General features: G+C 39.2%; 1 protein-coding gene across 1 annotated transcript in view; it reads left to right on the top strand.

The window, feature by feature from the left end:
• The window catches only part of Tmtc2 (transmembrane O-mannosyltransferase targeting cadherins 2), a 412,694-nt gene that overhangs the window by 300,339 nt on the left and 89,211 nt on the right, over window positions 1-23,144 (top strand). The window contains exon 9 of the mRNA XM_052753250.1: window positions 10,733-10,814. Within this exon, the coding sequence (XP_052609210.1) occupies window positions 10,733-10,814 (82 nt within the window). The remainder of the gene's footprint in view (window positions 1-10,732; window positions 10,815-23,144) is intronic.

Genomic DNA, 23,144 nt, shown 5'->3' with positions numbered 1-23,144 from the left:
CAGAATCTGTGAGAAACAAATTTCTGTTGTTTGTTTTTAAAAGACTTGTGTTTTGAACCTCCTTGCTTTGTAAGGAATTTAACATTCTTCCAGCATTTTCACTACTTTCCGTTATCTGGCCCTTGGCTAACTGTTGATTAAACAATTCTTCTAAAGTGGTTAACAATTGGAAAGTCAATGACAAATGGCAATTAGAGTAGAAAAGTGTCACAACAAAAGTAGGAATCCAGCGTCAGAGTACCTAGGAGGAAAAGACACAGCTTGAAGACGCGAGGCTCTTGTAATTTGGCCATGGCCATAGTTGGACAGTTATCTTGAAATGTTCAAAGTACATTTTTGAGTCATTCACCTTTTTAATTTTCCATTAAATTAAGAAAAAATCATTAGCATTAACCTTTCTGCTTTACAGACATAATTGTAATTAATGTTGTGGTTTTCTGTGTCATTTGTTTTTAAATCCTCACTGTGTCTTGCCCCCTTCTAATGGCAGTCTTTGCCCTACCCTTCATGGCCAGACATACCTAAGTACTACCACCATCGGTAATTATTTCACTATCCATTTTTCTTCTCCTCCTCCACTTCTGGCCTTTCCTCTGGCTTCAAGAATCACTTAACATCCTTACACTAATGGTCTCTGTCCCCAAATTCACTGGCCATTTTTAAGCACTTGACACATTTACTACTGTATTTTTCTTGAAATATATTTCACCTTGCTTTTAGCCATTTGATTCAGAGTGATTGGCACACATTTTTGACACCCCAAATACCTCAGAAATCCATAGACAATCACTAGCTAAGCACTGTCAATCCCGTGATTGAACTTGTACTCTTAGTCCATAAACCTGCACTTCCGTTCTTGAATACCATCCCTTAAAGTGTCACTGTCTGTCTCCCTTAGCACCATATGCCCTCCCTATCTACCGTTCTGAGAAGATACTCAATTCTGTTTTCTCCCACACCAGGCATTCAGTCTGCACTTCCCTATCCCCTGGCATGTCCCTTCTGCTCCCGTCCTACTTTCTTATCCTCATCTTCATTCCAGAGATCATTGGGAAGCAGCAGATAGTGGGTCCATATGACTGTAGAGCAGCTGGGCTCGGCTCTGGCCACTTTTCATGTGCTGTCCCTTCACTGGGCTCAGTCTGATTTCCAGGCTGTGGTTTGTTCCTCTCACAGGTCCAATGTGATGAAGTCTCAAATTAAGAAAGCCCTGAATCCTAAGCTATAGTATGTTGAGCTTCCATTCTGGTGACTAGAAACACAGGCACATAAAACCGTCCAGGGTTGCTAGAACAGACACTCCAGTTTCTTCCCAGACTTCACCTACATATCCCCTCTTTGGCAGTTCACTTAGGTCTATTAAGTAATTGGCAACAGTAAGAAAACCATTTCCTGGGATTTCAGGAACCACTATATCAAAATAGCTTCCATGAAGGAGATATAGGAGCCACCAATTTGTAGTCAAGTCAGACAAAAATTGTGGATGACCTGGGAACCCACAAGAGAAAGGGTCACAACATTAGGTGCTAGCTACATCACAGGCAAATTTAATGAGGGCATGAAGTGGGGGTGAATTTTATTTACAGAAACTGTGTCCTCTATATGCACCTGAGTTACCAGTCTGAAAATCAGTCATTCCATTTGTGCAATGGGGGGCAAAATAAAGGAGCTTGCAGACACCAAGAAATAAAGACTAGAATACGTCCAAGAACCTGTGAGACTTTACCTATCCAATTTACTTAAAACATCATGTAATACTGAGGTGATATCACTCACTTATCAACAAAGTTGCAAAAATGAGACCTCATTGTTAGGAGAGTATAGAAAAAAATAGGAATTCATGGAACACTTCACTAAAATATAGTAAAGTGTAATAAAATCTTCCTGTGAGGCAATCTGGTGGCCATCATAAAGCTGTAAATCACAGTTATATTCTAGCATATCAGTTGTATTTATAGGCATTAGTCCTCGGGAAACAGATGCAAATACTTGAAGTTGCTCCCTGTTTTCTCAGCAGCTCTGTTTACATAAACTCAGTGTTTACCACTATGGACTTGAATATCATGCTCCAATTAAAATGATTTCATGGGAAAATCATTAAGAAAGGGAAGGTCAGGACAATATTCTACTAAATGTTGCAGGCAGGGTATGAATTGTCATTTATAACCTAATTATAGCGTCTCAGTTATATCACCTCCACCACTGACCCATTTTGCAGTTGAGATTCCAACAGCAAGCTGGACCCAAGCATTGGTCCGTTGGTATTTCAGGACTGATGAAGGAAGAGGTACCCATCTTGAGTAGAGTTAAAAAAAACAGCAGGGTTTTGTTAGTGATCAAGATATGTGGCCATAAACACAGTCTATCTAAAGCTATTGAGAGTGGAAAGAGAAGGGTTCACAGATTCTGTACCAATGAGTGTCTCGAGCAGTGTTATCAACAGTAAGGTCCGGCCCTTGTGCCTCTGTCAGTCTAGCTGTGGAATAGACAAGTTAACAGAAAGTCCAGAACACTCAGTTTTGAGTGCCTTGGTGGAAAAAAAAATAATCCAAACTAACAGGCAGGATAACATCCAGTTGGAAGTATCAAGTAGTCAAGACCCCGAGTCATACATGAGAAGTTATCAAAGTGAATAAAGAGAAAGCAGGCCAGACAGAGTCAGCAGGTATAGACTGTTAGGAACGACCATAAAATAGCAGCAAAAGTTGGAGTAAATTCCATAAAAGTCACACGGATGTCTAGAAGAGGGACTGCATTGTATGGGGTTCAGTAGGCTTACATGGTGACCTTGGAGGGTCTATCTTCAGTATGTACACTTCTGGTAGTGAAAAACCACAGTCAATGCTGGGTGCCTCATGATCTGTTGATCTCTACCATTCCCTTGATGTTGTTAACTAACAGACATAACATAGGCTCTGGGAACAGCATACAACGGTCCGGTTCATGTGTGCCATACTTTGGACAGGGTCTGTGCTCATCCACTTTGGGTCATTTCAGTTTTAGTGTGTGTGCCACTAGAGTCAACACAGGAACATCTTCTGATGACATATGAACACAATACTGAGTCCAATAAGACGGCTCAGTGAGTAAAGGCACTTATTAACAAGCCTGACAACCAGCGTTCAATCCTCAGGGTCTACACTGTGGTAGAAGAGAACTGATTCCCACAAGTGTCCTCCATCTCACATGCACACGATTTACCTGATAATTAATTAGTTAATTAATCAATGCAATTAAAAACACTGGAGTACTTTAAGTAGACTATTGAAGTTATACCTCAACAAAGCCTCTAGACTTGGAGTGAAGAACTCATTCCATTCCACTTCCAAGGTGTTTACACTTGTGGCCTATATGAGGGTGGTCATAGCAGAAGAGCTGAGAAGTAATTAGATGAAAGCTTTTTTTTTTTTTTTTTTGTGACCATGAGTGCCTGATGGAACAATTGTGGATATAGCAGAGCATTTAAAAAAAACACTCAAGTATGACCCTGCAATCACTTGAATAAATGAAGGAATTATTTATTCTTGTGGGAAAGATTTGTGAGCGCATCAGTAGGAACAAGCATGTGTAGAGGGCTATTAGAGTTTTATTTGTTTGAGATGTCAAGGCAACACAGACTCTAGAGGACTAAGTCATAAAGACCGGCTGTATCAAGGGCCACACACCAAGAGTAGACAGGAAATCAAAAGACCAGATATCTGATGCTTTACATTAGAAGAAAGGAAAGAAAGAAAACTTGCAAAAAAGCCAAGCAAAGGGAAACTATAACAATATAATCAAAAGCAAAGCCCATCACCTACTTACACTTGTAAAGTTCCTAATAATAGACAAAGGCACATCAAGAATGGCAATAAATGTAAACATTTGGGACCACTTTAAGTGACTATTTCAAATTATTTCAAACATACTGTAACATCTTCCATGCATGACAGGGCTGCTGTGCCTCCTTGAAATCAAAACAGTTGGGATCACCCAGAGGAGATCCACACAACTGCAGGTGCAGGAGAATCACATAAGATCCTGTCTATTAACAATCCATCATGGAAGTGGAGAGAGTCCTCAGTCCCTCATCTGAGATTCTCACTGCTCCATCACTCTTCCTCTGCCCACAGCTGTGAATGGTATGGGGTATTGGGAACACAGGAGGTGGACCATTGATTGAGAAGACTCCTGTGATCCAGTGGCTGTGAGTCATTATCTAGGCAAAGGGTGGGACTTTCCAGTGAAAGTCCTAAGAGTCATTCAGGATACTTGAAGTAACCTCTCACACATCCTCTTGTAATTAATTCCAATGAACTCATGGTTCCATCATGCTAAATTGGGCAAAATTGTTTCTTGGTCGGTCAACTTCCTATTTCTTGTGAATAGTTTTCCCTTGCCATTCAAAAACATGTATTTAGAATACCTGAAAATATTGAATATTCAGATTTGTTGCTTTCTACATGGCTTTGAAACTGTGCAAAAGTAAAATTTTAAAATTCGTAAGGTATAAAAATAAAGTGACTAACACTTATAAACGATGCATAATTGAAGGTGTTTAACATAGTCAGACTTCTAGTTGTGTTCCCATGCCAATTTCCTGTCTACATCAGTCCATTTGTACATCTTCCACTAAAGCTTAAAGGAATCATGAACACATACTGTAATAGCATTCAGAGGAGACAGTTAATTTGATTGGATTCAACCACATCTTAAACTGCATCTGGGCAAATGATTTTGACTATTACATTGTAGTGTTAAACCAAACTCAGAGTCATGCTAAACCCAATGTCTCATCATTAAATCTTATTCATTCATAATCTCAGTTAGTAAGAACAGTATTTAGACATACCATTTAAATGCCCAACAAAGCTCTACTGAAGTAGAAGTTTTGTTTAAATCAACTTTATAATTAAATCATAGGTAAATATACTCCAAATTTCTACTTTAAAGCTATGTATACATGTGTAACATTTACATTAAAGAACAAAAAACATTTATCTACTTTTAAGTAAAATAATTAAAGTTAAGTAACTCATTAAATATGTTTATTGATTCCCTTAATTCTACAAATACTTACTTACTGGGCACCCAGCCTGTGCCTAGGACTGTTAAATATTAAGGCAAAAACTGATTTTAATAATAGGCCTAACTCCTATCTTGGCTAAGTCTAAAATTGCAGCTGTATTAGGCTGGACTAACACCAGCAATAAACATTGGGTGTGACCTAGTCAAAGCACACAGGAAAAGTTTCCAAAGGAACTGACACTTGATTTAAAGATCAAAGGATGTATACATCATTTGAGAGGTAAACAGAAACGAATGCTAAGTAAGGGCCCAGCAACCCTGGACGGTTTTATGTGCCTGTGTTTCTAGTCACCAGAATGGAAGCTCAACATACTATAGCTTAGGATTCAGGGCTTTCTTAATTTGAGACTTCATCACATTGGCATAATGAATTATTAATTCACCTTCCATCCTCTTTACCCTCCATGGAGTATCAAGTGTGGTGGTAAAAACTCTAAGCTGGAGATAAATATTGGGTCTTTCTGTGGACTGACCTCTACCTAGGAGCCCACAGTGAGTGGCCCTTACAGGAACAAAAGATGGTCCCCATCACACAATAAGTTCCAACGTATCTTTTTTGGGTATCATATTGCTCAGAAAAGTATAAAGGTTTTTTTGAGCTCTGTGCCAGGAAATCATTGGAAGAAAGTCAAAACGCAATGCAACAGTGCAAAGTCTTATCATCAGGGGTTTTTCAGTGTAATTGCTATTCTGGACTATAGTATTAAGATTCCTTGTAAAGGACCTCTGCTGTGTCCTGAATAACTTGTCATAAAAACTTAGTACAAAAATTTGAGTGTAATTTGTATTACAATTTTCTAAAACTTTATCATTGTATTTGTTATCTATGCACTTGTGTTACATAAGGGCATTTTCATACACCTGTGTTTTATTATCCTTCCCACATTCCCTCCCCTCCCCATCATGACTCTTCTTTGTTCCCCTAGAGAGTTTTGCTTCTACTTTCCTATCACAAACGTACACGGTGGATCGTATGTATCTTTATAAAGATTAAGAACCACATATCAGAGTGACTAACTTTTCTTTAGAAAATTAAGAACTCTAGCTAAAGCCATCAATGATAGTCTAATCCCGGCATTGCGTGTACTCCCAGTCCTTAAGCAAGAGGTTCCATGAATATTGTGACCATTTATGTATATCTGTATGTAAAAACATGTGTCTACTCTTATGGCCATATAGTTTGTAGTTGAAAAGCACTGGTTAGCCCTTGGTAGAGAAGCCCACAAGTTTCACCTCCACCCAGCTGGGTGCTTGTTCCTAAGCTGCAGCAGTGGCAAGACCAGTTTAGTAAGAGGACAAAACAAACTGGAAGCTGATGCCATGATGTGAAATATGCTGTGTGAACTTAATGGAATATTTTCTTACATTTATTGCTTTCATTGGTCACAAAGAGATAAGGGCTTGATTGTGGCAAGGTTTGAGAGCGTGGGATGCGGGTTTTTTGTTGCTTTGTTTCTTATGAATTTAACAGTACTGTTTTGTACTTAGCACAGTCCCTTTTTCTTGGCTTCTGAAGAGTTTGTTTTATTTCATTTTTTAAAAATATTTGTCTACTTATTTAGACAGGGTCTCGTGTATCCTAGGCTGGGCTTAAACTTGCTGTGTAGCCTAGGATGGCCTCAAACTCATGATCCCTTGCCTCCCCCACCTGAGTGCTAGGATTACAAATGTGCACCACCACACCTGGTTTGTATATAATGGTGATTGAACCCAGGGTCTTATACATGCTAGGCACATTATCAGATGAGCTCTATCCCAAGTCTCCCAAATTTATTTTTCTCCATATTTTAAGATTCCCATTGCCCCCAAACTAATAATAGTTGGAGTAGTAAATTTGATTATATGCAATACTGCTTCCCAATGACTGCAACTTTTTTCCCTAGGGCTCAGTAATGTGTCTGCCTGGCAGTTGATTGATCCTTAAGTTTAGATACTTTCGTGAGATTTTTTCTTTTCTTTATTATTTGGTATTTCACTGAGTATTAACCAAAGCTGATAGGTTTTTTTTTTTGTAGTAATAGTGCAATATTTTCCCCCATAAAGAGGGATCTTCATGATCATTTTGTATTGGAGATTATGAGTCTCGGTGTTCTTTAATAACCGAGTCCCACCACAAGCCACTGTCCCTTGAGTACTGGTGCTTGCTTTTATAGCTTCCTACTGTTGTCTCACCAGTGAATGATACATGAGGATTTTACTGCTCATTTTACTGTGACATTGATAAATGAGCTAGTTTCTTCCTTTCTGTCCTTAAAAACTTAAGTGGAAAAAAGTTCAAAGCCTTTTTAAAAAAAAAAAAAATCACATATACCATTTTTATGGGCACTTTACCAGTGATAGCTTTTATTAACCTCTTCTATAAATTCTAAGAATATTATTTTCCTGATGATTTAAAGAATGAACATGGGCTTTGAAGCTGTATATCCAGCAAAGCATGCTCTTTGTTATTCATAGCTGCATTCTATTACACATGCATGTGTGTGTGTGCATATATAAATAATGAGCAACATTTGTTACACATTTCTAATCTATCTAGGTAATATTGTCACTTTATATCTATCAACATAGTGTAATTCAAAAGTCCCATGAAATAGCTTTAACTTTTTTAAAAAAATTAGTGAGTTTTATTGTTAGAATGGGTTTAGTTTACAGAAACCCGCTGATCAGAAAGAACAGTATTTCCATGAAGGGGAAGGCTGCTTTCTTCCTACACTGAGTTCCTCTTTATAATTACGTGGCTCGCATTAGGAGTGCACATTTGTTACCAATGGGTGAGGCAGGTATTTGATAGTCCACCCTTTGTGTTGTGCGCTTTATGAGTTTGGACACATGGATCATGAATACAGCCATGATAACAGCATCATGCAGACCGGTTTCTCTGCGCTCCACCTAAATCCTCCTTTCTGTAATAGCGCAAAGTACTGCTAAAAGATAGGACGATTTTCCATGAGTCATGTACACAAACAAGTGTGGAATTGCTCTGCTTGTCTAGAATCTGTTCTCCTGTTTCGTACACTGGGCTGCCTGATTCTTCACAGTGAGTGAGTTGGTAAAAGGACTCTAACATGGCAAAATTGCTGCTCTTACCTTATGAAAGCCCAGAGACACTTATATAGGAAACTTTGCTCCGTGCTCTCTTTTCTACTTTGAAGTTCAAACTTGAAATGTTTCTGAAGGAACGTTGCAGTTTTAGTCACAGGGTAGTTGATGAGACTGACTTTCAGAGAGTAGCTGCTGAGTGCAGTGCCATTATTGAAATGAAAGAACTTTGGAAGTCCATTTTTCTGAGTATGAGGTCATCACTAGTTATAGGTGATAGAGACTGAGGGGTGATGCACAGCAGTTAGGGCAGTGAATGGATGTAGAACGTAATAACACTGTGGCTTTTCTTTGAATGAGTGGATGAAAAAGCCCTAGAAGATTCAGAGAAACTAGTCAAAGTCACATAGATGGAGAATAACAAGCAAGTTACACACATTTAACTTTGGAAAAATTGTTTGCAATGACATTGATTGAAAAAAAAAGTGAACAAAGAATGAGCCGTTGTGTGAGGTGTTTGATGGTATAGAAAAGAGGAGGAACATGCACGTATTTACTGTGGACCAAGCCATCTGCACATAACATGGTACTTAGTTGTCACTTAGAGTCCACATAGATTTTCATTCCCACCGTACCAGATCAGAGACAACTCTGGGACATTTCTTCCTATGGTCCTCCCATTTGCTACTGTGGATAATTGTGCAGAAGCAATAACCAGGTCAAGATCCCGCTGCTTCATACGCTGCCTGGATTATATTATCTCAAGAAAAATAAATTTGTTGCATGAAAACAATTCTCTGCTGTTGTTGCTGCCATTTTTCTGTGATGTCACTGTTTGCTTAAAACTAAGACTAAGAAGGTAAGCTAGTTTCTGATTAAATCTCAGGTTAGCAGAACTTTTAGTTCTGAAGGACAGCAGCAATGAGAAGTCGCTGTTGGAAATTCTCCACGTTGGGACTTTGTTTCTTTCTTGGAAGTAGGTAGTCCTTGCATCCACAGAGGAACATCTGTGAGTAGTAAGAGGTGGGGAGTGGCAAGAAGAGAACTAGTGTTGCCTTCATCACCTGGGACCAATGTCTGTTCCCTCTGCACTACAAAGAGAGAACTTTCCGGTTCTTTAGAGCTTATCGCTCAATTTCTTTGTGTTCTCTCATCTAACCGTTGGCTGTGTTTAGCATTCGGCATCACTGAGCTGTATCTGGGGTCAACTTTCCCAAGCATGATGTGTGCTTGAAGGATCAGATAGGAGAATGGCCATGGGAAAGAGCTCTTCTTCAGCACAGACTGGAGCGTTATGTTTCTTTACTTTTGGGGGGGTGCATGCAAGGGGTGTGTGTGTGTGTGTGTGTGTGTGTGTGTGTATGCATTCCTGCATGCTTGTCTTTGCTGATGGTAATTGAAACTGAACCTAGGGCCTTGTACTAGACAACTGAGCTGTATCTACCTGCCTCTTAAGTTAATATTTTTAAGACAGAGTCTGTATAAGTTGCCTAGGTTAGCCTTGAGTTCACTTGGTAACCCATGCAAGCTTGTGGAACTTGTGGTCCTCAAGCTTCAGCCTCCTGGCTACAGGAGAACTCTTAGAATTGTAGGTCTGTAACCTCTGGTCCAGCTTGCTTGAGATTCTGATGGTGTTCTGAGTATTTGTTTATAGACTCAGGCATGCTCTGGGCTCTTTCCTCCAGTGTTAAAGAGCTGTGCAAACACTTTCTCTCAATTAAAATTCCTGTGTCCAAGCCATTCCTAGCTCATCTGCCTCCACATGAAGTTAGTATAAGACAAGCAGAATGGAGCTTGACAGTTGAAGCTATACTACATTTTCACTCCCATTACATAACTCCTATTGGCAGTTATAACTGTGATATGAGCTGAGGGAATACTTTATTAAGATAAAATAATAAAGACAATAAAACAGAAAGAGAAAGGGCTTGGCAGTAGCTCAGTTGGTAAAGTCGCTGCAAGTATCTGAGCTCAATTGTCAGAACAGAGGTTGGGGGCCTGGAGAGGCAGCTCAGCAATTAAGGGCACTTGCTGCTCTTCCAGAGAAGCCAAGTTCTGTTCCTAGAACCCACATGGCAGCTAGCGTGAACTTCAGTTCAGGGGATTCTATACTCCCTCCTGGCCCCTGCAGGCTCCAGGCATGTACATGGTACACATACATCCATGTAGGCAAAACCCTCATTCACATGAGAAAAGGGTAAGGAAATATTTAACATCTGAGATCATCTTCTGGCCTCCACATGCATGTACATATATGCACACTCATGCAATGCACACACACTACTCAAAGAAAACCTAAAATGGCAGCAATATTCCTATAAACCCGTTTTACCCTTTCTATTTTTATGAAACTTCTAAAACCCATTTCAGTTCCCCAGCCTCCCCTTGATCACTTTGATGGGCTCAGTATCATTTCTGGTCTTCTCTTCTTGATGTGTCCCAGGATCCTGAAATCAGTCTTTACTCTCAACGTATTTTCCTTTGTCATCCTCAGTCAGAAGAAAGAAGTTTTGTTTGTTTGTTTCCAGCACTGTGTATCTGTAGACATTTATTTCAATTGTGCCTGAGGTAAAAAATAATCCGTCAAGATCCAATGCTGAATCATCTATTTTCTCTGTTTTTCAAGGGTCGTAAGAGTGAGGCTGAAAAGTTCTTCTTGAAGGCCATTGAGCTGGATCCCACCAAAGGAAACTGTTACATGCACTACGGTGAGTGGTGATAGTTTTCCCATGGCCCCCACACCTGCTGTTAGTGCTGAAGTGACATTTTGTGTCTTTGCTGGTCAAGGACCTTTGAGAGGAGGTTGACTTCCTCCTTTCTGATGTAGCCTCATGCTACATCCTTCCGTTCCCATTTAAAACGTCATGAACAGGAGGGCTCTGCACTGTATTTATCCCAGCAAATTTCATTGGCCTTTAATGGAGAAGTCAGGTTTCCAATTGTTTCTTTCAAGTTCAGCACAGAGTTTTAAATGAGATCTCATCAGGAAAGCATCTAGCTCTTTGTCTGATGCCTGGTTTATAATAAAAATATTAGCTTCTTTTTTTTCATTCTCTGCAGTAAATGTATTGCTCATGGAGCATGCCAACTTGATGTTTTAGGAGTTTACATTTTGGTCTAAACTGCTTGCTTTCTGGAAGATATGAATGTATACCAGGCTGTAAATGCCTAAGAGCGAGGCCAAGCATAAGCTATAACAAGTATAAGGAATGTGTGTCTCATGCCGTTTAGCCTTGGACTTAATCAGTCCAGAATGAGCTTACATAATACTCTATCATTATGGTGACTCATGTGTTTAGCCACCAAAGTATACAGCTGGTTGGTGTGGGATAAGATATGCTGTGTCTACCAGATTTGTAGATGGGCTGTCTCTCAAGGAACAACAACAACAACAAAAAGCATTTTATTTTGCTAATCTTATGGAAAACAAAATACTAGCTTTTTTTTTAATAAAACTGTTGACCTTAATGTGTTAGGTATTATTGAGTAGCAAACTTAAATGTGGACAGAAATGAAATCCTTAGAAAATATACCTAATATGACTGTATAGTGTAGCTAGAGTTTTTCTGGTCCTGCCTGGCCCACAGTCAGGACAAATCTCTCTAACCTGCCAGTCCCGCAGCAGTTCAGACCCACCCAAGTAAACACGCAGAGACTTATATTGCTTACAAACTTTATGGCCATGGCAGGCTTTTTGTTATGTACTTCTTTTATCTTAAATTAACCCGTTTTTATTAATCAATACTTTGCCACGTGGCTTGTAGCTTACTGGTACCTTACATCTCGCTTGTCATGGCGGCGGCTGGCAGTGTCTCTCTGCCTCAGCCTTTCACTTCCCAGAATTCTCTTCTCTGCTTGTCCCACCTATACTTCCTGCCTGGATACTGGCCAATCAGCATTTTATTTATACAGAGTGATATCCACAGCATTTTTAAAATAAGAAACAGTATAGCATTAACTCCTTCTTCAAGTTTTCAGCTAGAAAGGAAAAAAGCAGTGATGGCTAGGAGTGTAAGGGAATGGATGTAACAAAATAGAGGAAATACTGAACCAACCACCAGTGCCTTTTTTGTGTGTATGTTGTTGTATGAATGTGCTTGTGAACCTAGGCACATGATGCTTTGTTTTTGGCCTAACGCATAATACAAAAGCATATGACATATTATATGACCACTTTGCCTTTGCTCTTTTACCACCGTGTTAAGATAATAGTTGAGTAACTCAACTTGTCTGTAGACCTTGTCTTTATTTTCACAAGTTTTCCTATATGAAGTATTTGAAATTAGGTTTTTTTCTCATACCTGCTATTTTGAGTTCTCCTACCAAACATCAGATTATCTCCATGATTATTTTGCTAGAGTGTGAGAGGACTATTTTAGTCCAGGGTGTTTTAGGAAATAGATGTTCCGTTTCTTACCTTTCTGCTTATATTGCCTTTGTTTCAAACTGGTTCTGCTTTGTGTGTCTTCTGAGCTAAATTCCAATATCATTATGTAGTGAATAGGAATCTTCACAGTGAATTTTGTTACACCCCACTATTATATTTGAATGATCATTATTAAAAAATCACTATTACAACCAGAGGGGGCTCAGTGGTACAGCACTTGCCTAGCTCAGATGAGGCTTGATGTTCAATCATTAATACTATCAAAGGGGAAAAAAAAAAGGAAACTAACGAGGGAATTATTCTTAAAGAAAAAAAAATGAACTGTTGTATTAAGAGTTGGCACCTGGTTATTTCAATAGCTTGTCTTTTCATATTTCTTTTTAAAAATTAGTGTTTTGTGGAACATTATACTCCTGAGTTTTGTGGTTCCAGTGGTGGTTATATAGATGTTATTTCTCCCATGAGAATCTTGTTTTGGATTTAGTTCACTGGAAAGTGCAACAAATTTTTTTTAATGTTACTTGAAAAATAGTGATAGCTCATGTCTTTAAATGTTTGTGTAAAATTTGAATTTTTTCTTAATCCTATTGGAGTGTTTTTAACTTGAGGGATATGCAAAAAATTAGAAATATATTTCCCATCTCTTAGAAGGAAGACTACATGATTCAACATAAATTTATGAAAGACAGTATTACTCATTTTAAAAAAATTTATAACACTCAATATTTTTACTGCCTTCACATGGAAGTGGAAAAGACTCAAAAGGAGCAGTAAAATGCAGAGAAGCCTGTAACCAAGAACTTGAGACAACGTTAATTTTTGACATTTAGAACTGAAAAATTGTTTTTAATTTAACTCTATATCAATCCTCTGTTTTGCAAACAAATAGTGTGATGCCTAGAAAAATGATGATGATTCAACCAAATTTAATGTAGCTGAGCAATGTCTGCATCTCTCAACTACTCATTCTTTTCCCTTTCTGACATATGTTCTATTTCCTTTTATAGCGTTGACTGATTGACAAATAGACGTTTTTATCAGTAGATCTTTTGTACAGAATTTATGAATGTTATGACTTAGCTTAAAATTCTTAGAGAAGGTTTTATTTTATTGTTATAAGATTTATCTGGTTGGTACCAGACATTGTTCCCTATTCAGAAAATTCTGTGAAGACAGGCACATCGTGAAGTCATCTTCAGAAGGTGATTAGGTAGAAGGTGGAAGATTCGTTAAGAGGAGTAGCTGTGTCTTACACCTGTGAGTGTATGATAGGTGCCCATCTCTGAGAACATGCCAAGTATTTGAAGAGCTAGCTGTTAGTAGGACACCTGTCAAGTTCAAGGGTCCAAAGCAAGAGCAAGTGTCTATTTAGAGCAGTAAATTAGAGCTCTTGTGACTGGAGCTGGGTAAACCAGACAGAGAAGTGGAGGAGGAGGCCACAGATGGAAGCCCCTTGAGGCTTTGCAAACTAAATTCTAAAACAGAATGTACTTTTACGAGTGTTGGGATAGACCAAACTGAGAAGACAGGGCAGAGATGTCTTTAGAAAAGTCTTCAGAGAGTGATTGCTGTGTATTGGGCAAGGGATGGTGATAGTTTAGGATTGGGAGTTATTGGGAAAGCAAATAAATTTAAACTATCCCTCCTTTAGATAATTCTGTATTAAGAGTAGGGAGAATTCTGTTTCCTATTTTCTATGCCAACAATACCTGGTGTATTGTCAAATTCACAGTGATGTCCCATGCTAGAACTGAATCTGGAACACACAATTCACTGAAAGGACGTTCTGCTTGAATTTTCATTATTTTTATCTAAGAAAATTCATACTATGTTTTTCATATCAGTTCCTTGCCAACTTGCTGAAATATAGATATATATATTTTTTAATTTCCCCTTAGGGTGTTTATACCCACAGATTGAATGAATAAAAACACTCCCTCAACTTGAAAATAAATATTTAAATGAAATGTATGTGTTCTGAGCCTTTTTAAGATGCGCTTCAAATGCCAGTGAAAATGCCAGTGAGTGAATGTCGTTTTATGAGAAATCCACTCTTTTGAGCAATTATGCGCTTTTAGTTTGCTTGTTAGTGATACGAGTGATTTGGAAAATATCATTCAGTTGTGACTGGGCAGATAGAATTGCAGGAATTTATATCGGTTGAAGTGGTGATTAGAAGATGTCTAAATATGCCATCAGTTCTTCCTAGTTTAGACCCCCTGGTTTTATGTGTGAAGGAAAGAGATGTAGTGAAGATTTTTTTTTTTTACTAGTTTCACTAAAGCTTCATCTGAAAGTTTATAAAATTGTTTTAAAGAAATAATTATATTTTGACCTTTGTTAGCCTATAGTCTCTAGAGGACAAAAAGAGACATAGAGGATAGTCCTGGGCTGAAAATCTAGAAAACTGATGTTGACTCCTAGAATTTTTCCAGCATTCAAATTTTCTTTATCAGTTTAATAGTGTACAAAATACTGTTTTTTTTAATATTAGCTCAATGTTTTAGTTCCAATAAACATGCCGAAAATAAGTTTCAAACTATTTCAATGTATCAACTACAGTATAGCATTTTATTCGTGCATTGTTGTCAAAGTAATATTTCCATGCCTGTGATGCCCGTATATAAAATCTTGGTAAAGTTTGGTTCACCAATCTCAGGATGATGTCCATGATGGATCAAGGGATTCTCCATGGATCTGTTTGTCTCCAATAGGAAGTGGCTTCCCGAAAACTAAAAGTCAAGATAGGCATTCCTTCTCCCAATTTAAAAAAAAATACTATTTTATAAAAGCCATGTAGTAAGATAAAATATAAATATTTTCTTTAGATACATAGAAGCAAATTTGATGTGACTAAAATATGTTAGTATATATTTAAACATACTTACTAGGTATATGTTTTAGTTACTGTTCTATTGCTGTGAAGAGACATTGTGACCAAGACAACTCTCATAAAGAAAGAATTGAATTGGGGGTTTGCTTACAGTTTCAGAGGGTTAGTCCACAGCCATCCTGCTGGCAGCAAAGAGGCATGGCACTAGAGCAGTGGCTGAGAGCTTCACATCTGGAAGCAACAGACACAGACAGCTAAGTCTCTACTTTTAATCATATGAGTACTTTCTCATTTTTACCTCTATTAAATACCTATACCTATGCTCAATATTTTTTTGTTGTTTTTTGATTTTTGAAACAGGGATTCTCTGTGTGACTCTGGCTGTCCTGGAACTCAGTCTGTAGACCAGGCTGGCCTCAAACCCAGAGATCCACCTGCCTCTGCCTCCCAAGTGCTGGCATGAAAGACATGTATCACCACTGCCCAGATAATTTTTAAATTACTTATAAACAGAAAAGAAAACCTACCCTGCCTTAAGATACGTTCTCAAAAGAAAAAAAAAATACCAAGAATAGCTATTAGACTAGATTAAGGGAACTCATGGTCAATCATTTTGGATCGAAAACTTGAAAGAGAGCTGATGCAGTGGCTCATGGGGAAAAGCACTTCCTCCACACGTTTGGTGACCTGAATTTGGCTCCCAGATCTCAAGGATGCAAAGAGAGTCCTGCCTCACAAAGGATGTTCTCTGGCCTCCACACATGTGATGTGGAAAGCACACATCTATAATCACACACAAATCATACACCCATACATACACAATAATGAAGTTAATGGATGCATGAATCATAGTTCAAACAGTTAGACGCTCGATGCTTTGTTCATCCAGTAATTACACTGCAAATCTGTGGGCAAGGAAGTTGCTTGACTAGTTGCCAGCATTTTCTTTTTCTTTCTTTCTTTCTTTTTTTTTTTTGGTTTTTCGAGACAGGATTTCTCTGTGTAGCTTTGCACCTTTCCTGGAACTCACTCTGTAGCCCAGGCTGGCCTCAAACTCCCAGAGATCCGCCTGGCTCTACCTCCCAAGTGCGGAGATTAAAGGTATGTGCCACCACCACCACCTGGCCCTAGTTGCTAACGTTTTCATACATCAATATCACTGTGGTGCATTCCTACATCATGGTTGGGGGAGGGGATGATGATGCTCATGATAGATTAAGGACCAGAAAACACTAGGAAGAGGTTAAAGCATTTACACACACACACACACACACACACACACACACACACACACACACACACACGTATATATTTGTGGATGTTCTCAGGATTCTAGCATTGACACTGCAGTCAACTATGGTAGTTTCAATGTAAATGTCTCCCAGAATCTCTTAGGGAGTGGCACCATTAGAAGGTGTGACTTTGTTGGAGTGGGTATGGCCTTGTTAGAGGAAGTGTGCCACTGTGGGGGCGGGCTTTGAGGTTTCCTATGCTCAGGATATCATCCAGCGTCTCAGTCAACTTCCTGTTGCTTGCAAACTAAGATGTAGCCATCACCGCATCTGCTTGCACGCCATCATGCTCCCCATGGTGATAATGGACTCCACCTCTGAAACCGTAAGCTGCCACCTCAATTAAATGTTTTCTGTATAAGAGTTGCTGTGGTCCAACCAAGCACAAGGCTAAGCTCCTGGAATCCAGTCAAAGAGATGAAGAATGATTATATGAGCAAGGGTGGTCAAGATTATGGTTGGGAAATCTATAGAGATAACTGAACCAAGCTTGTAGGAACTCACAAACTTTAGACCAACAGCTGTGGAAACTGCATGGGACTGGACTAGGCCCTCTGCGTGTAGGAGACAGTTGTGTAGCTGGGTCTGTTTGAGGGGCCCCTGGCAATGGAATCAGGATCTATTCCTGGTGCATGAGCTGGCTTTCTGGAGCACATTGCCTATGGTCAGAAGCCTTGCCATCCTTGATGTAGTGGGGAGGGGCTTGGTCCTGTCGCAACAGACTGTACCAGGCTTTGCTGACTCCCCATAGGAGGCCTTACCCTTTTGGAGGAGGGGATGGGGATGGGTCAGTGGTCAGGGGAGCAGAAGGAGGAATGAGAGGGGGGGAATCTGTGGTTGGTGTGTAAAATATAAAAATATTATAAATTATTTTTACTTTAAAAAAAAAGTTGCTGTGGTCATGGTGTCTCTTCACAGCAATAGAAATCCTAAGATACCAACTAAGAATCCAGGTAATTATAACTGTTAAAAGCTTAAACTTCTCTGTTTAACAGGAAGACAGAAAAACTGATGCCCAGCTTCAGGATGCCTAGGGCCAGCCTTCTCCTAGTTGTCAGACCTTGAATTTTCCTAGTACGCTTGTAATCTCCACACTTGGAGATATTCACTGGGTGCTTATTTCATTACTGGTGTCTCGTAATTTGGATCCTCTTTGTTCCGTTCTCTGGAGCCATAGTTGGTTATTGCCCTGGTCTGTCCTTCACTACCCCCAAATATTCATAGTGTCTCCTGTATCAAGTATTTTCTGTTTAGTATTCTCTATTGTGTACCCAATTTCTATAATTTTATCTGGATCCTAATGGTCATACTTTTCCTAGACTGCTAACCCTCAGGCTGACACCTTTTAATTAAGCTATTTCTCCTTAAAAATAAAAGTAATGCAGTTATTGTTTTTTATAATTTGTGCTTTTTCTACAACTGTGCTCCAATATTTAACATAGTGCTTGATAAACACATTGCTGGAGGCTGGAAGAAGTTCAGGCTTATCACTGTAGAATTCAAACCTTGGAAATGAGTAGCAACACCCATCAATAATAAAAACAATGGGGCTCCAGGCTTCCCTCTTTGTTAAAAGGTAGATGGAGAAAAAAAAGAAACTATTTAACATCTAAATAAGTTTTTTCTCAGTAGCTGTTCCAGGTGGTATATGAAAAGATAGAGGGGAAAATTATTACAGTAACAAATATGTTCAGCAGTCTGAAAGAACTCAGCATATAAACTTTATGACATAAAAATTGGGCCGAGGAGATGGCTCAGACAGAAAATTGCTTAACTTGAAAGCATGGGGACCCAAGTTTGATCCCCAGAAACCACATTTAAAATAAAATTTAATTTAAAAAATTTTAATACATGCAATCATGGGATGTGGAGGCAAAGATAGGCAGCCCTCTGGGAGATGGTGGACAAGGCACACAGCCTGGTTTCCTTGGTGAGCTCTGGGCCAGTAAGAAGCCCTGTTTCCAATTTAAACAAAACACAAGTGCATCCCCCTTGAGGAAAAATAGGAGTTTATCCTGTCCTTCTGTGCACATACACACAAACAGACATGTAGGCATGTATGCAGACACATACCTACATTCAAAACAAATGTTTATCAAGAAAGAAACAAGAAAAATATTTTAAATGAATTATTTATTACATCATTTTCATGATGAATTAATCAAATACATTTTGATTGTTATATATGAATTCAAAATAGGGTCATTACGTAAATATTTTGGAGTATTTAATCCCTCAGAAAGCAGACATTCCATGGGGCTAGTTTTATCCACTTAATAGAATGAGGAGTTGAAGTCTTTCAGCCATTGGGGAAATTACTCCAGTTTCACTGCCAGCTAACACCATTGACACATCACAGGGTTACCTGTGCCAAGTACGATGGCCTCCTACATCAATATGGGAATCTCTCATGAGAACAGACTAATAGGATTACATTTCAGGATGACATCAGTTCCAGCCCACCAAGTTTTACTCTGTTTCTTCTACAACAGGGATAGGGATTTTTATATTGGGGGTCTAGAATTACAAGGTGCCCGATGGTGATCCATGCACACAGAAGGCCGAGATTATGATCAAAGAGAAAACCATGGAGCTCTCCTTACTGTGTTATCACGGACCCCAAGGAAGGGTTCCATATCTTGAGGGTGTCATGGTAGAGAGAGAATCTGAGCAGAACAGAGAGGGAGAGCAACAAAGGACAGGATGTTAAGAAGAAAACAGACAGGTTCAAGTCAGGTGCCCTGCGTGGGTTTCTTCATAACGTTGCTTTCAAATTTTCTAAAATAGCTGTGCGCCTTTTGTGAAGGAATATATAATGTAATCATATGCAAAAATACAAACAGCTTTCTCTGTTTTCCTGATATTATGTAGAAGAGATAGCAGAAAAATTACAGCAACCAGTTCTAAGTATTTATTAGAGATGAAATGTAAACTACTGTGTAAAAAGTGAGGGATACAGAAAGACTCTTACATGAATTCCCATTTAAATGCTGTTTACATGATGAATTCATCAGACATGTATTTAATTAGTATTGTGTGTATTTTTTTAGTTCATCAAATACAGTAACTGTATAAGTATTCACAAAACATTTTTTTGTCCTCAGTGTGTTGCTTAGATTTTTGTCAGTCTAACACAGGGTAGAGTTGTTTGAGAAAAGAAACCTCAGTTAAGAAAATACGCCTATCAGAATGATCTATAGGTAGGCTTGTGGGGCATTTTCTTGATCGATGATTGATGTGGACATGGCAGTGAAGTCCCCTGGGGTAATTTCCACAATGGTTAGTGACTTCAGTTCCTCATTCTATTAAGTAGACAGAACCAGCTCCATGGTATATGTGGCTTTTGAGGAATTAAATGACATCCTACACAGGAATGTCTCAGGACACACTGCTCCAAACATATTTATGTAAATACTGTATTACCCACTGTAGGTGATACTGCCCCTGGAAATGTGGTCCTGGGGTGTGTAAGAAAGCAGGCTGAGCAAGCCATGGAAAAATGAGCCGTTCAGCAGCATTTCCCCTGGGTCTCTGCTTCAGTTCCTGCCTCCAGGTTCCAACTCTGCTTCAGTTCCTGCCTTGGCCTCCCTTGATAGTCCTGCTAACTAAACCCTGCCCTCCCTAGGTTGCTTTTGGTCACAGTGCTTTATTACAGCAATCAAAAAACAAACTAGAACACCGAGGAATTCACATATTCCAATAACCCAGTAAGATTATCCTTTTTTTTGAGCCTTCTTAGGAAAGGCTCAAAACCAGAGTTTTGACCATAAGCCATTTTGTATCTCAACTGGAGTTTCCAGCCCTGTCCACAACAGCACATCCAGGATCAACCTTATCCAATACATGAACCAGTAAGGAAGTCTAGACTGGACTTCAGTTAGTTTTGTGTTTCCTTTTAATCATCTTTACTTCCATTTCTGCCTTCCTGGAGTGATCCGTTCTGATTTTGTATAATTTAAAGGCTTTATCACGTCAAGCTTTGCTAAGGGGTGGAATTAAGCACTATGTAAGCATGTCCCTTTGAATGTGTCTTTGTGTGGGATTAAAGAAACTAGAAAAGCAAGGTAAGTGTTAGATTAGGAAGCAAGGAGAAAAGATTTGGGACAGTGAACAGAGGAGGATTTTGGTGTGAGATTCAGCAGCAGTCTAAGGATAATCTTCATAAGTGTGGTCCAGCTTATCTGGACTCTGTTCTAGAGTTTTGTTGTTGGTTTTTGTTGTTGTTGTTTTATCAAGACAGGGTTTTTCTGTGTATCCCTGGCTGTCTTAGAACTCACTCTGTAGAACAGACTAGTCTCGAATTCAGAGATCCTCCTCCTGAGTGGGATTAAAGGCTTGGGCCACTATGCTTGATTCTGTTCTAGTTTTTAACTGAAGATAACTACTACTGTCTGGTTATGAAGACTCTCTTATTCTTTCATAAAGTGAGTAGCATGTAACCTGTTCACCAAGTCCTAATAATGGATATTTATTCTTAAAGGATAAAAACTAGAATTTTCTGGAAAAGTGAGTTGTATAGTCACTTCCTTAGTGGCTATTCCAAGTGCCTTTGGACCCTTTTGTCCTCCTTAATTCTTTCCCTCCAACTCCCTGGTGTAATACGCACTATTGTTGAAAAAAATGAGGCTACCCACCTCTGGTATTCATTGAGTAGGCTAGGCTTTTGCCCAGTGATGGCCTTTTCTCCGTCTTCTGAAGATGAAATATGGCAGATTGTCGGAAAAGCTCTTTGTGGACCTGTATGTGTTGTTGCTATTTAATTGTTCTTTTTTGTCCCACTCAATCCCTGTTGAATGTATTAATTAATTAAACATGTGATGGGACTCTTCCTTTCCCTTTTTTCTGCTCTGTCGTTTCTCATTCTTCTCAACTCCTCTCGTCTCCTAATGTCACTCTAATCCTCACTTCCCACCAGACAGTCGTAACTACGTGACTAGTTTTTGGACATGCCATAACCCTTTTGGAAAGAGTCATGGGAGACATTAATCTGGCAATATATTTCACCTTCCTGACCTCCTTTCCAGTTGAGCCCAGGGCCCTGGCTGGCTGATTCTCTAATCTCTTTTGCACTGGACACTTTCCTTGTTACATGTCCAATTAAGGATGGATTCCTGGCCCTGTGTCCACCTAGGGACAAATCCAGGGCCTATCAACCTCATGGTATGATGTCCAGATTGTTCTCTTGGGCGTCTTTTCCTTGTTACCTGGCCCACGTGTTCTCTTGGCCAGTGACCATGGCACATTTGTCACATTATGTCTGTAAACAGAGTTTTTGTTAACTCGGGCTACCAAGAACATAAAAACAAAGCAAACAGCTGGTAAAGGGAAAGATATAGAACAGTTGGTTTTAAAGAGAGACAGCATTCCTAAAACAAAAGTTTAGCTGGTGGCTTAGAGAGATATTCAGCAATGCTCGAAAAAAGAGAAGTCTCCATATTTTCGAGGGTCTAATTAACAAGCACTGTTAGCATCATCTGCAGCTGCTTCTCCTTTGGACAGCTAATCTAAATCCTGACCACTTTGTCAGCACCAACCCTCTCTCAGGAGAACTGCATTTCTTTCCATCACTAATGGAAACACCCCCATGGAATGCTTACTTGCCTCAGTTCCCTCTGCCCACTCATCTTATTACCACTAGATGTCAGCAAAATCAGTGAACCTGAATATTTCCACCTGTTCTCTCAGCTTCCCAATCATCTGAATCTTAAAAAAAAAAAAAAGTCCCGAGGTGCACATGGCTGTCACTGGAATGGTGGCCCTGTTTTGTCATAGTCTGGATGCTGCTGCTGTCATTATAGTCTCTTGGTGAAATCAGTCAATGGCATTATTTCTGCCCTTTGCTCTTTGTCAAAGATGCATTTAGCCTTTACCACTTTGCACCCATCCCTTCCTATTTGCATACTGAACTGTCTACACATTCCTCTGGTACTCTCCTCTGGTACATGAGAATTGTTTCAAGAGGAAACATTTCATTTACCTTTGAAAAGTCCCTCCTCTTCAAGTATTGCTGCTTGTCTTACGTGCAGTAGGCATAATGTAGATGTCTTGGGTAAGCAAACCTACAGGAGAAACTATTTCGTGTTTTCAGATTTATTTTCTTTCTGTTCCCAGACTATCAATTTTTTTTCCTGTAATACAGCACTATATGTGAAATACATGGCATAGTTTAAACTGTTTTGGATCTAAGGTATCTTTCAGGTGATAATCAAGCTTGGACTACTTTGTTATGTTCTAGGGAGAATTCACAGGTCACAAACCAGTGACACCCTATCCCATGGCCTAAGTTCAAGACATCATATTCATAGATCCATCACCATTGATATTGTGATATGCCCAGAGCTTGTGGCCATTAACCATAGCTATACCTTCAAAACTATTACTGAAGACAAAGCTTTAGTCGTAAAGACCTGTCATTAGTTCATTTGGTCCTGTCGTTAAACATGCATTTGTTTAAATACTCATCTTCCAGGGGCTGAGAAGGTGAGTCAAGGGGATATACAGGAGGGAATAGGATTCTGGTGGAGGA

The sequence above is a fragment of the Peromyscus californicus genome, unplaced genomic scaffold, assembly GCF_007827085.1.
Source record: "Peromyscus californicus insignis strain IS unplaced genomic scaffold, ASM782708v3 Scaffold_24__1_contigs__length_46423439, whole genome shotgun sequence".
NCBI classification, from domain to species: domain Eukaryota; kingdom Metazoa; phylum Chordata; class Mammalia; order Rodentia; family Cricetidae; genus Peromyscus; species Peromyscus californicus.
The sequence above is the reverse complement of the archived record's forward strand: the minus strand, read 5'-3'. Positions and strand labels throughout refer to the sequence as shown.